Raw genomic sequence first — 13,606 nt, forward strand, 5'->3', positions numbered from 1 at the left:
TGCTGCCAGAACAGGACTAGAGGCACTAAAATTCTAAGAAAATATTTTATTTAACTAGAAATGGCCACTAGACTATAAATGAGATGCATTCTTTAATGAAACACATGATTATCAGCATCAAATTCACCTGAAATAGGGTGAGGGCTGAAATTGATCAGTAATTACTTCTAAGATCCAAGACCTTGAAAGCCTTTCCCCCATCAACTCCAGCCCTTTCCACTTGTTTTCTTTCAGAATTTCAAGGAATCAATGCTTCCAACTGTTGGTAATCCCACTGTCTTTCTATGATGATTACAACATATTTGTGTTCATCTTTCTCTCTAGATACAGAAGAAGTGAACTGGTGACATGCTCACATCTTAAGGGAGGCTTACATAAGTGTGAAAATTGGAACTAAAGGAACTTTTTGCCTACCACCCATTTCCATTTTCCCCTCGGTATCCCCAAGCAATGCCCTTCTGTGGTTCTAACCTCTTAAATCCTGTTGCGTGCGAGCACCAGCCATGCTCTGTCTTGGCATTCGAAGAGAAGTTCTCAAAGGCGTATGTCTCTGTTCATCCAGGTAAGCGAGGTCCTCCAAGTGGGCAGAGCTTGTGGCTGATAAGACAGAAGCGCTTAGTCAGAAGACAGAAATTTAGAAAACTTTCAGTTAGTCTGTATCTCCAAACTCTGGAATGAGAGCAGACGCTTTACCAAGAATTTGCTCAACTCAAAGTCCTCATCAATGTCTGAAACACGGGCTGGAGAAACATGTCAAGAGTTGTCCGCAGCTCCTCCTTCACTATCAAATGCCTGAGTTTATGGAGAATACTTCCAACAGGCTGGCAAACACACTACCTGACAGCACAGATGATTAGTGTTTGCTTCTTTTGGGTCACAAACTCATTTGTGTAAACACCATCAGTGGAGAAATCTGTTCCAAATTATATTAAGCTGTAAAAGAATCATGAAATTCTATGACATTTTCCCTTCATGGTAAAGAATGAAATATGAAAACAATTTTTACATGTGTGTATATGTATGTATATAATGGAAAGGTGGACGCCTGGGACAATGAACAGAGAACTGCACATACTGGGCTAGCCAAAAAAGTTCACTCAGGTTTCCTCCCCCGCCCCCGCCCCCGTAAGATGTTATGGAAATGTTACGATTTAGGGAACTGCCAATGTCCATGAATTCCAAAAAACAGGTTGTTGCTCTCTGAAGATAATCAAGTAGTAATGGCTTCCCACTGCATCTGTAACTCTTTTAACCCCTAACTTAGCCACAAAAGAGAGAAAATGGTAGAAGAGAGTGGGAATCTATTGCCACTGCTATACACTGAGAGTTGAGTCCACTCACAACGAAGAGAAAAGTGAAGAAATCAAGAATCAGGAAGTACTGAAGACAAAAAAATTTTTAACAAAAAAAGAAAAAAACCCCACCAAAGCTCTGTCAGAAAATGGTTGTTTAGGACTTCCCTGGTGGCCCAGTGGTTGACAATTTGCCTGCCAAGGCAGGGCACACGGGTACACTCCCTGGTCTGGGAAGACCCCACATGCCATGGAGCCACTAAGCCCGTGCACCACAACTACCGAGCCTGTGCTCTAGAGCCCAGGAGCTGCAACTATTGAAGGCTTTGTGCCCCAGAGTTAGTGCTGGGCAGCAAGAGACGCCCCTGCTCACCACGGCCCACACAGCAGCAAAGACCCAGCACAGCCTAAATAAAGAAGATTGTAAAAAATGTGTTTTAAATAACTGTTAATTCAATCTGTTGCTAACTATGTAGGGTGCGCTGGGGGTTAGTTCAGTAATTCCACGACAGTGATTTACTGAGAGCCTTCTGTGCGCCAGGTTTTGTTCTCACTGGCTTTGTTGCCAGTCTGCCTCTGTGACTGTTTTATAGAGAGTGGGTGAGAGGAAGCACGCTGAGATCCCTCCTGACTGCTGAGTCCACATCCCCAAACAAGGTAGGACACAAACAACAAGCAAGTGGGTTATGAAAAGTGGCACAAAGAGAGCTACAAAGTGTTCCGTGAGCTGAAAAAAAGAAAAGATGGAGAAAATCGAAGAGAGGGAGAGGAAGAGAGAAAAGAATGCACAAACAAGGGCAAGAGACATTTATCCCCTTCACTCTTCAATTACTGCAGCTGTTTTATTTACCTGGATCTACTGGAAACTCAGACAAAAGGAATTTATCTAAATTACACATACAGTTTTTAAAAAGAAATAAAAGCCTCTGAAAGTTAGTCCAAGGAACTCGAATCAAGAAAGGGAAGACAAATACCACATTACATACCAAGGGGAGGAAGAGGGTATCAGAAGAATAAAAAATAATCTTGATTTATGCATTCTGAAAATCAAACTATCCAGAATAGATAACTATCTAATCTCTTATTTAAAAATACCAGGGACAATGACACTACCCTGACTGGGATGCTAACACACTAAAATGATTTGACATGTTTTAATAAAAAGAGAATGTGTATCTCATTGACAGTAGGCAGAATGATAATAGAAACACACAACATGAAGTATAGCAAAAAGTTTTGTTAAAAACATAAAATCTCTTCTTTTTATACATTATATCCATTTATGAATCTTTTAAACTACAGGAGATCTATACAGGGAGTATAGATTTAAACTAAGTAACAGTTCCATAATCCATTTTAATTACTTTGTATTTTTTTAATACAAAAAAAGTTCACTCAGTTCACCAAAAGATTTTTTATCTTTTGGCATAGCTTTTGTTTTACATGTTCAATTTCTTAAATTCACTGATGAGTTATTGGCAGCTTTTGTAAAATATAAATGTTTAGTGTGAACTTAACAAGTTTTATTAAACTAAGCTTTACCTCAGTAATTCCTAGAAAATAAATATCAGTTGTTCTATTGCTTTTTTTTCACAAAACAAAAAATGTAGTAAAAGATATTGAGCACATTTCTCAATTCAGACAGAGGACATTAGAAGAAAAAGAAAAAATACTGTAATCACTGAACTGAGTAACAGTTCATTCCTTTACAAGTCCAAATACTCACAGGCAAATTGAACTAAGGAAAAGCAGAGATATTCAATATTAAGCCCAATAGCTCTGAAGTCCTGATCCAGGGCTGAGATCTTGAAACCAGTGGGAAACTATTATTTTAATCTGGACTGCAACTGAGTTATGGTTACCAAAGTCTATTAAGGAAACCAGTTCTTGAATATTCATTGGAAGGACTGATGTTGAAGCTGAAACTCCAATAACAAGCTGAAACACAAACAACAAGAAAAGATGATCTGATCTGAACAGCTAACTCACTTGACAAAACCCTGATGCTGGGAAAAATTGAAGGGAGGAGGAGATGGGGATGACAGAGGATGAGATGGTTGGATGGCATCACTGACTCAATGGACATGAGTCTGAATAGACTTGGAGTTGGTGACGGACAGGGAGGCCTGGCATGCTGCAGTCCATAGGGTTGCAAAGAATCAGACACGATTGAGCGACTGAAGTAAACTGACTGAAGTCTATTAAAACATTCAATGCTTTTCTTATTTTTAGCAATTAATATCTTTTTTTTTTTGGTTGGCCTCTGAATCTATCACTGTTTGACCAAATAATCCAAAATAATTTCTTTACTGTCTTTTTTCCTTACTATTCTCCTTAGTCTTACTTTGTTTCTTTCTGCTAAATCATCTTCAAAATTCTTGTCCTTCAAATACAGTATTTAGAGGCATGTGAGACAAATATTGGGAAGATCAGCCAGGAGACTGTGCACTGTGGCCCTTGTTTCACTAACTGTACAGAGCTGTACTCTTCAGCACAGTCACATTGATCTTTTCTATTTGCAAGCCACTTTCTAAGAAAAAGTCTGTCATACATTGTCAAATATCTCACTTATTGTCAGAACTTGCTCAGGCTACCCTTTTTCTGCTTCCTTGATAGCTGCCTTAGTCAGAATTAACTGCTTCTCCCTTTCAGCAATCACATATATATATGGCTAATTAGAACTTGTGTTATTCAGCTTATTGTTTACATGTCTGTCTTCTCTTACTAGATTATAGTGAGTTCCTGAGGATAAGAAGGCAATGTCTGATTCATCGTTGCTAACTCCATTCCTAAATTCAGAGCCCTGCAATAATGCTCCATACAGAACTAAATTCCAGGCTAGTCCTACTCAGATTTAGAGATCTGTCTGGCTCTGTCCTCGCCTCCCTCACTGCTCTGCTTAATGTTGAGCAGACATCACTATGCTAACATGCTTGGTTGGCTCCAATGACATTCATACTACCTTCCTTCAGGTACTGCTGACCTTTTCCTTTTTTCTAGAACACATATCACTTTCGATTGTACTATATAAATCACTTATTTATGTTTACTTTACTTTCCCTGGTGAGAATGCAAGTTCCATGAAGGCGAGAATCTTTGTTTTGTTTATTAATAATTCTCAAGTGCTTTGCAGAGTGCCTGGCATATATAAGTGCTAGTCCTCTGACTAAATGATTGTGTTTAACAGACATATTTGCATTTTGGCTATATTTAAACAATCAATGGATAACAAATTCGGCTTTGTCTCCCTGGGTTATCTGAAAGCTTAAGGATGAAGGAGGTGGGCAGCAACAGTACCTTGCACATCATCATTCTACATGAACACTGGTGATAGATCTATGGGGACAGACATATGCCCACTTCACAGTGCCACTTTTACTGTGAAATGGTCCTGGTGATTTCTTTCGAGATAATTTTGTCAAATTAAATTAGTACTATAATATGTAATGAACAAATACAGATACAAATATAAGATAATTAGTTTTTTTGTTTTTTAACTGGAGGGATAATTGCTTTACAATACTGTGCTGGTTTCCGCTGTATAACAGTGTGAATCAGCTGTAAGTATGCATGTCCCCTCCCTCTTGAGCCTCCCTCAAACCCCCTCCTCCCACCACCCCATCCCTCCAGGTTGTCAGAGGGCACGGAGCTAAGCTCCCTGTGTTATACAGCAGCTTCCCATTAGCTATCTATATTACACATGGTAGTGTATATATGTCGATGCTTTAAAAAAGAAGATAATTCGATTAGCTGAAGTGAACTGACAAAAGAAGAAAAACAAATCAACAATAAAAAATTTTATGTCAAGAGAAAATGCTTTTAGAAAGTAAGCCCATAAAATCTATGTCACTAAAAGGAAGGCCTTGTTTTCGGAGAAGGAAGAGGGAAGTGGAAAAGGGAGCATATATTTTCCTGGGATTTCATCAGATTGGAACAGCTGACTCACTGACAGAACAATTAACTGACATACTTCTTGAATTTAATACACAAGTGGGCAGGAAAAAAATCCAGCAGACAACATTTGGTACAAGACATTCCAGAGGCAACTCTCTGTTATAGGGTTTGGAATCAGTTTAAATAGTTTCTTCTTATATCAGTTGCCACTCACACAAACGGATTTTCGTAACGTAACTGCCGTTCTGGCTGACCTGAGTGGGGGCCTGGAATGATACTGTATGTTTGCTACAGCCTGGGCAAGAAGCCACTCTGCTGTCCCAACACCACTGATTCATAAAGCCAACATTCTGACTGTGGAAAAGCCTGTTTCTGATTTTTTTTTTTCCTTTCTTTTTGGGTAAAAATCTTTATTACAGTTTCTGATTGAAAACGAAAGTCACTCAGTTGTGTCCGACTCTGCGACCCCATGAACTGCAGTCTGCCAGACTCCTCTCTCCATGGAATTCTCCAGGCATGAATACTGGAATGGGTAACCATTCTTTTCTCTAGGGGGTCTTCCCGACCCAGGGATTGAACCCTGGTCTCCTGTGTTGCAGGCGGATTCTCTACCATCTGAGCCACCAGTTTCTGACTGGATTCATTTAAATTCCCCAGATTCCCATTTTGCATTTACCTGATTTTTAAGATCCTTTCCTTAGGAAAATGTGCAGCTCCAAACATCAAGAAGTTGATGGTGAGAGTTTATATTTTAACTGACTTCTGTTGTTGGATGTTTCCATGATACTCTTTTATTTTCACACAAAGCACTGAGGACAGCTGTTGTAAGTGAACATTTCCTGCTTCCCATATCCCTCCAATTCATTGCCAATCTCATTTTAAGACATCAAGGATGACTACAGACAGCCTACTCTGATAATTTCTGCCATGCAACCACAAATCCACAAGAGTTCTTTACCTCCTTCCAACACAACAGGTTTAAAAATAAATGTTAATAGCGATTTACATTTTGAAAACAATAAAAGATAGTTTTTATTTTTTCCTATTTTAGAATTTTAATTTAAAGTAGCATAAATATCTAAATTTATATCCAGAAAACTGAGTTGTTCCAGGGAAAACCCAAGCCTTAATGCTAGACTGTCAAAACTCACCTTTTATCACTTCATTATTCAAGTTAAAAGTTTTTGTTTTCACTAAATAGTACTATCAATAGTACTATCTTCATATGTGGCATATGAAACTTTTAATTGGTACATTAACTTTAGACTTCACTTGTTTAAGAATCTTTATGTTTCTAAAAGTATATAGCTAAATCTAATTGAGCAATATATTTATTTAATCAGACCTATTTTAGTAATTAATAAAAAGGACATGATTACTCAAAAAATTTTATTACCTATATTTTTCAATTTATTTTGTAGTGATTTGAAAATCTCCAAAAATATTTTTTTTAAAAATCACCATAAACATTAAAAAATTTTTTTATTGTGTCATCAAGGACATTCTTAAAGTGGTTTATCTGTCTTTTTCTTTTTAAAACTGTGAGTGGCTATGGCTTTTGTTTTTAAAATATTTTTTACTTAAAAAAATGTGGGATCTTAGTTTCCCTCCCAGGGATTAAACCCGTGTTCCCTGCATTGAAGCACAGAGTCGTAACCATCCGACTCCAGGAAAGTCCCACCACAAGCATTTTATACATGCTGACTCTATTCCCTGCAAATAAAAGTGTTATAAAAGCCACAAATCCTTTCCAACTCCTTTCAAATTTAAGAATCTTATGAATAACAGTTTTATTCTTTAGAGTTCAATCCTGCATTAGCCTCAAATAATTCCTTGACAATTTCCTGGTTCTGACAGATGTGGTCCTATAGAGATGCCATAAAGCTCAGGCTAAAGAGGATGTTTCGCTTCCTGAGGCGAGGAGAAGTCTGTAACACAGCAAGGACCGATCAAACAATTAATCCCCTAGGTTTTTTTAAAGTGATGCAAATGGTATTTTCATATCATTATTCATCATTAATTAACCTCTAAAATAAATAATTAAATCAGTCATACTGAGATAAAGTTTAAAAAAGGGAAATTTAAAAGTTGGGTTTGAAAAAAAGTATTTTATTATTGGCATTCATCACCCCCAACTCATTCATATGCTTAGAACAATTTAGTAAGTATAATATACTAACATTTTCCCCTATTTCAAGGTCATCTCATATTTGAAATCCTCAATTATTCCTGTTCACCAAGGAGATTTGAGCCTTTGATCTTCCACCACTTTGGGGAACCACTTGTATGTACATGTCAGAAAGTAAAGGAAAACATGTATTTGCTCCTTATGCTTAGTTGCTCAGTCATGTCTGACTCTGTGTGACCCTTATGGACTGTAGCCCGCCAGGCTCCTCTCTCCATGGGACTTTTCAGGCAAGAATACTAGAGTGGGTTGTCATTTCCTCCTCCAGGGTATCTCCCGACCCAGGGATTGAACTTGCGTCTCCTGTATTGCAGGGAGATTCTTTACCCACTGGGCCACCGGGGAAGTCCAAAGCATGTATATCTAGAACTAAAATGAGAAGAGAGAGGACCCTCCTGAGCTAAGAAAATTTACTTCGAAAACTGATTTAGAAATCTAATCACATAAACTATTGGAAACTGTGATCTTATCAAATATTTACACACATCACATAGTTAGCAGGTGAAAGTAATTTTGTCTTTCTACATTCTGGGAACACTTTCAATGCATAACCTATTAAGATTTGAAAATAACTGAGAAATCTGGTTTACCTTCCTCCCTCTGTGTGAGGATGTGAAACCATGGTTTCCAGATAGTGAAAATAACCCAATACAAACTACTTCTGACCTATGATTTGCCTTGTAGGTTACTAAGTGGTCAGTTTGTATTTTATATTCAATACTGACAAGAAATAATTCTCTAGTGAAGTATCTTGTTCAACACAGCAAATGTTACTCTGACAGTATAAACCCTATTCTAATCCTAATCCCAGGCCAGAGCTATTGAAGAAGCATGATTAGTATTGCTTAAGAACCGGAAAATCTCTGCTAGCCAGAAAAGCCAGTGTTACAAGATGACCATTGTGACAGATGAAAACATAATAATTAAGGTTTATAGGAATAACAACTTAGACTAATATTATCCCTTTTATTTATGTTTTAATATGGGAAGGGGAGAAGGAAACGAAGATAGGAGAGAGCATTTAAGTATGTAAGTAAATAATTTTCAATATCCAAATTAAAATAAACCCCAATAACAAAAAAAACTCTCATTGTTATGATACCTGATATAAACAGTTTCCTTTCTATTAAAGTGATTTAAAAAAGGCACCAAAAAAGAAATATCAGATAAACTGATGTCATCAAAATTTTTGTGTTTCAGATAAAAGGGTAAAAAAGATGCGGTATACACACACAATGAACTATTACTCAGGCATAAAAAAGAATGAAATAATGCCATTGCAGTAACATGAAAGGACCTAGAGATGATCATATTAAGTGAAGTCAGAGAAAGACAAATACCATATGCTACCATTTACATGTGGGACCTAAAAAGTGATACAAATGAACTTATTTGCAAGACAGAAATAGGCTTACGGATATAAAAACAAACTTTTGGTTACCAATGGGAAAAGGGGGGAGGGAAAAATTTGAAACTTGGGATAAACAGATACACACCGTTATATAAAAAATAGATAACCAATAAGGACCCACTGTATAGCACAGGGGACTATGTTAAGTATCTTGTAATAACCTATGATGGAAAAGAATCTGAAAAAGAACGTATACAAATATATATGTATAACTGAAATATTTTTGCTTTACACCAGAAACACTGTAAATCAACTATACTTCAAAAAAGGAAGAAAAAATTTAAAAAGTTTTATGTTTCAAAATATACCAATAAGAAAACAAAATGATAAGCAACAGACTGGGTGAAAATATTTTGCAAACATATCTCTGATAAAAATCTGTATACGGAATATACAACAAATTCTTACAACTCAATAATAGGGAGACAGAGGACCCATTAAAAAATAGATATTTTACCAAAGAAGATATATGAATAGTTAAAAAGCACACAAAATAAGCTCACCATCATTAGTCACTAGGAAAATGCAAATTAAAACCACAACAAGACAGCATTTCACATCTGTTAGAATAACCATATAAGAGGTAAGACAATAACAAACGGCAGAGAGGAGGCACAGAAACAGGAACCCTCAGACACTGTGGGAGGTGCAGACACTTTGGAAAACTCTTTGGCAGTTTCTTTAAAAGTTAAACATAAATTTACCCTATGATCTAGCAATTCCAATCCTAGCTATCTGTTCAAGAGAGATGAAAACATGTATCTACTCAAAGACTTGCACAAAAATGTTCATAGCAGCAGTATTCAGAATAGCTAAAAAATGAAAAAACAAACCCCTCAATGTCCATCAACTGGGGTTGGACAGATAAAAGGAGCTATAGGTATACAATGGAGTACTATTTGCAATAAAAAAAAACAAACTTCTGATAGCTTTAAGTAAATCATCCAGTTGTTGAAATTATTTGAATATTTTTAATCAGTATTAAAAAACAGGTATTTTTTAAAGATCTAGTTATATCATCTAGGACTGCTATTTCTAAACCAAAGACAAGGGAAAATCCTTTTAGAAAGACAAGAATCTAAACATATACTTTATATATTTTTTTTGGTTGAAGTATAGTTTACATACATAAAGAACATAAATCTTACATGTTTAGCTCAATAAATTTTTATCTGTGTATACACCAAGGCAACCACCATTCAGATCAATATAGAGAAGGCTTCCTTAATTGATATTCCCACCAAAGGTAACCACTACTTTAGTTTTTCACCATAGAAGTGCCATAGCTTTGGCTGTTTTTCTGAACTTTATATAAATATATATACTGCATATAGTATGCACTCTCCATGATGTTGTCTGCAGTGGTAGTACATTATTTTTCTTTGTTGTACACCATTCATCCAGTCTGTTGATGGACATGTGGGCAACTTTTTGTAAAACCTGAAGTTAGTATTGGGTTTCCCTGGTGGCTCAGTGGTATAGAATCTGCCTGCCTCTGCAAGAGATGTGGGTTTGATCCCTGGGTCAGGAAGATGCCCTGGAAAAGGGAATAGCAACCCACTCCAGTGTTGCTTTCCTGGAAATCCCATGGACAGAGGAGCCTGGTCGGCTACAGTCCACGGGGTCACAAAAGAGTCAGACACGACTTAGCGACTAAACAACGACGACAACAACAAATGTTATTATTTGCCTTGGGTAAAATAATGAATCTTGACAGACATGTATGCTCAAGAAGGGAAATAATTTATAGTCTCTTCAGTAAACTCAAAAGAGAACAAAAGAAGCTTATACTTCTGTTTCCTAAGAAGTGCTCAGGGCCCTTCTCAACAGAGCCAGAATTCTCTCAGCAGTCACTGCAGCTTAGTTAAGAAGTAAATTGGGATGCATCATGAAGGTTGGTAGCTTTAGTTTCCATTTTTATGTACGTAAGGATCTAAATGCTTCTCTTTCAGATAGACTGAATTTACCTAGCAATTTCTCATAAGTTATAGCATTCTAGGATTCTAAAATGACATCATGGTTGGGGATCATCGTATTTAAAAGAACCTAGGAGAGAAAATTTTGTCATTATACAGAAGTGAATACTCTTTGAGAAATGAATATTAACATCTTCCACAGTCACTGATGTTCTGGATGAGCCATTCTCCTCATAATCACATCTGATGACAGATGCTGATGGTCTCCCAGAGGATGGAACAAAGAGTAGTGGCTTAGAAAAGGTTCAGAAGGGAGATGGGAAAGTCAAGAAGCGTCGCATTATCATCTGCATAACAAACAATTTTATCTGGAAACTAGGAGCTCTTGCCTACAGTAAGTATTTTATTATCTTGTGTCAGTGAGATAAACCTGTCTAGGCACTCATCAGGTAAGTAAGAGAGACAAACTTAACTTTGACTTTGTAGCCTGGACCAGGTCCGGATATGATGGTTCATTTTGATAATGTCAGAGTGCCTGACTGTTCTGCAAAAGTCTTGGTCTCAGTTATTAGACAGCAACTTAGCGGGGTTAAAATGATCCCTTGACGTAGTTCTGAACAGCTGCTAAAGAAAAATGGCTTCATATTCCAGCCACTTATTTTCTGTATCACCCCCTTATGACTGAGACTGCTAGTGGTGTCTGAGTTATTCTCAGGCAATGTAGGTACCTGGTGATTCTACTTTGATAATATAGCCAGAGTACTGTGAAAATACCTAGCTATTTGAATGGGGAAGTTAATTCTTGCTGCCTGCCTGCCACACTCTCAAACTATAGGTGATGATTTCTAATAATGTAAATTCTACTGAAATATGCTTCAATTTAATAACATTTTTTATTTTTTTTGCTGCACTGCACAGCTTGTGGAATCTTAGTTCCCCGACCAGGGATCACATTTGAGCCTTTGGCAGTGAAAGTATGAAATTCTAACCACTAGACCCCAGCGAATTCCCGCATTGTATTTTTAAAACCGAAGTTTTTAAAACCTAAAATCTCAAATTTAAATCCTTTAAAAGACTTCTGATGTTAGAAAAGACTGAAGAGACTGACAATATACTTTGTAGGTTCTCTTTTAGATTTTGAGTGCTAAATCACTTCAGTTATGTCCAACTCTGCAACCCTCTGGAGAGAAGCCCTCTGGGCTCCTCTGTCCATGGGATTCTCCAGACAAGAATACTGGAGTGGGTTGCCACGCCCTTCTCCAGGGGATCTTCCAGACCCAGGGATCGAATCTGAGTCTCTTATGTCTCCTGCATTGGCAAGTGGGTTCTTTACCACTAGCACCACCCGGGAAGCCCCTTTTTGATTTTATGCATGTTTTTATTTTATAATTGTATTTTGGAAGCAGAATTAAAATGTCACTTAAGGAACATGAACCTTTTCCCAGGTTCAAAAAGATATACCCAAGTATATTACCCAAACACAAAATAATAGCTTAGTTGAAGAAAATAAATGGAAAATTTAAATATTGTAAGAGCAGAATTAATCTTCATTTCAGTACATATGCCAGTAAAATGGTGATTTAAAAAAATAAAACTTACCTGCTACTGAGTTTGGCCGTGGCATAAGATAAAGAGGAATAGACTGTACTGATTGTGATAAAACGGTTTCCAAATTCCTCTCTGGTATCTTATTCAGACTGTAGGTGGATGCCGTCATGTTTTCATCTACTCGATACAAACAAGAATCCATGCTGGATTTTTGAGACTGCCAAGGCTTTAGGTTTCCTCCAGATCCTAATTCTTTACTGCTTTCCCCAACATACTTTGTACGTTCCATGTTTTCAGAATAGCTTGTCAAGGTAGCTGAAAAAGAGTAAAATGAAAACTGAGAGATTAATCTGTTTATAATTACCCAAATGCAAGACTAGATAATAAAAATATTAGTAACATTATTTTTAAAAGGTTATGATGAGCCTTTCATCTCCATCATGAATTTTATTTATTTTTAATTAAAAAAACTTATTTGGCTGCACTGGGTCTTAAGTTTTAGCATGCAGGATCATTAGTTGCTGCACGTGGTCTCTCCAGTAGTGGCAAGCAAACTCTTAGTTGAGGCCTGTGGGCTCTAGTTTCCCAGACCAGGGATCAAAGCAAGGTCCCCTGCAATGGGAGCTCAGAGTCTTAGCTACTGGACCACCAGGGAAGGACCTCTATCATGAAATTAAATAACTGAAACCAAAATATAACTTTCTTTCACATAGATTCCAATATATTTACTTTAACAACTCTTATTTGAATGAATTAAAGAAATTCATGTATCAGTGCTACAGGACTTATAACCAGGGCCTATCAATGGTAAAAACTTCAGGATTCTATCAAAAGGGAATTTGTATACTTTTTGTGGATTGCTGGACAGTGTCAAAGATATCAAAAAGGTCTTTATACTCTTTTTATCCTATATTTTTCCTCAATTAAATTATTTCCTGGCCATTTTCATGTAACAAAGAATTAGAACATATAAACAGTCCTTAAGTAGACCCTAATAGAGGAGAAACAACCTGTTTAAATAAAGAAACACTACACAGACTTCTTGAATAGCTACCCTCTCCTCCATTCTTAATTAATTCACTTAATATATTCAGACTTCCAGTCATAAATAGCCCAATGGATCACAACCTTTCTGCCACCAAAAAAAATGTTACACCTTCTCCAATGAGATTTTATGGATTCTACAGCATATTTTATAATCTCTGAATATGTTCAGTGATAGTATATAGTACATATTTATATTAGGTGTTTATGTGTCTGTGGGTGTTCTTTTTAAACAGATGCATGTTTCTCATCCTAATTTATAGAAACTGTCTCATTTAAAATACATTTCAACATTTTTCTTTCAGAAAAATCTGAC

General features: G+C 36.7%; 1 protein-coding gene across 1 annotated transcript in view; it reads right to left on the bottom strand.

Moving 5' to 3' along the window:
* TANC2 (tetratricopeptide repeat, ankyrin repeat and coiled-coil containing 2) overlaps positions 1 to 13,606 on the bottom strand; it is a 361,965-nt gene that overhangs the window by 117,557 nt on the left and 230,802 nt on the right. The window contains exons 8-9 of the mRNA XM_040245030.1: positions 12,298 to 12,561; positions 472 to 597 (exon numbers count right to left, since the gene is read on the bottom strand). Coding sequence (XP_040100964.1) covers positions 472 to 597; positions 12,298 to 12,561 — 390 coding nt within the window. The remainder of the gene's footprint in view (positions 1 to 471; positions 598 to 12,297; positions 12,562 to 13,606) is intronic.

Source organism: Oryx dammah, unplaced genomic scaffold (assembly GCF_014754425.2).
Source record: "Oryx dammah isolate SB20612 unplaced genomic scaffold, SCBI_Odam_1.1 HiC_scaffold_8, whole genome shotgun sequence".
In the NCBI taxonomy this organism is placed as follows: Eukaryota; Metazoa; Chordata; class Mammalia; order Artiodactyla; family Bovidae; genus Oryx; species Oryx dammah.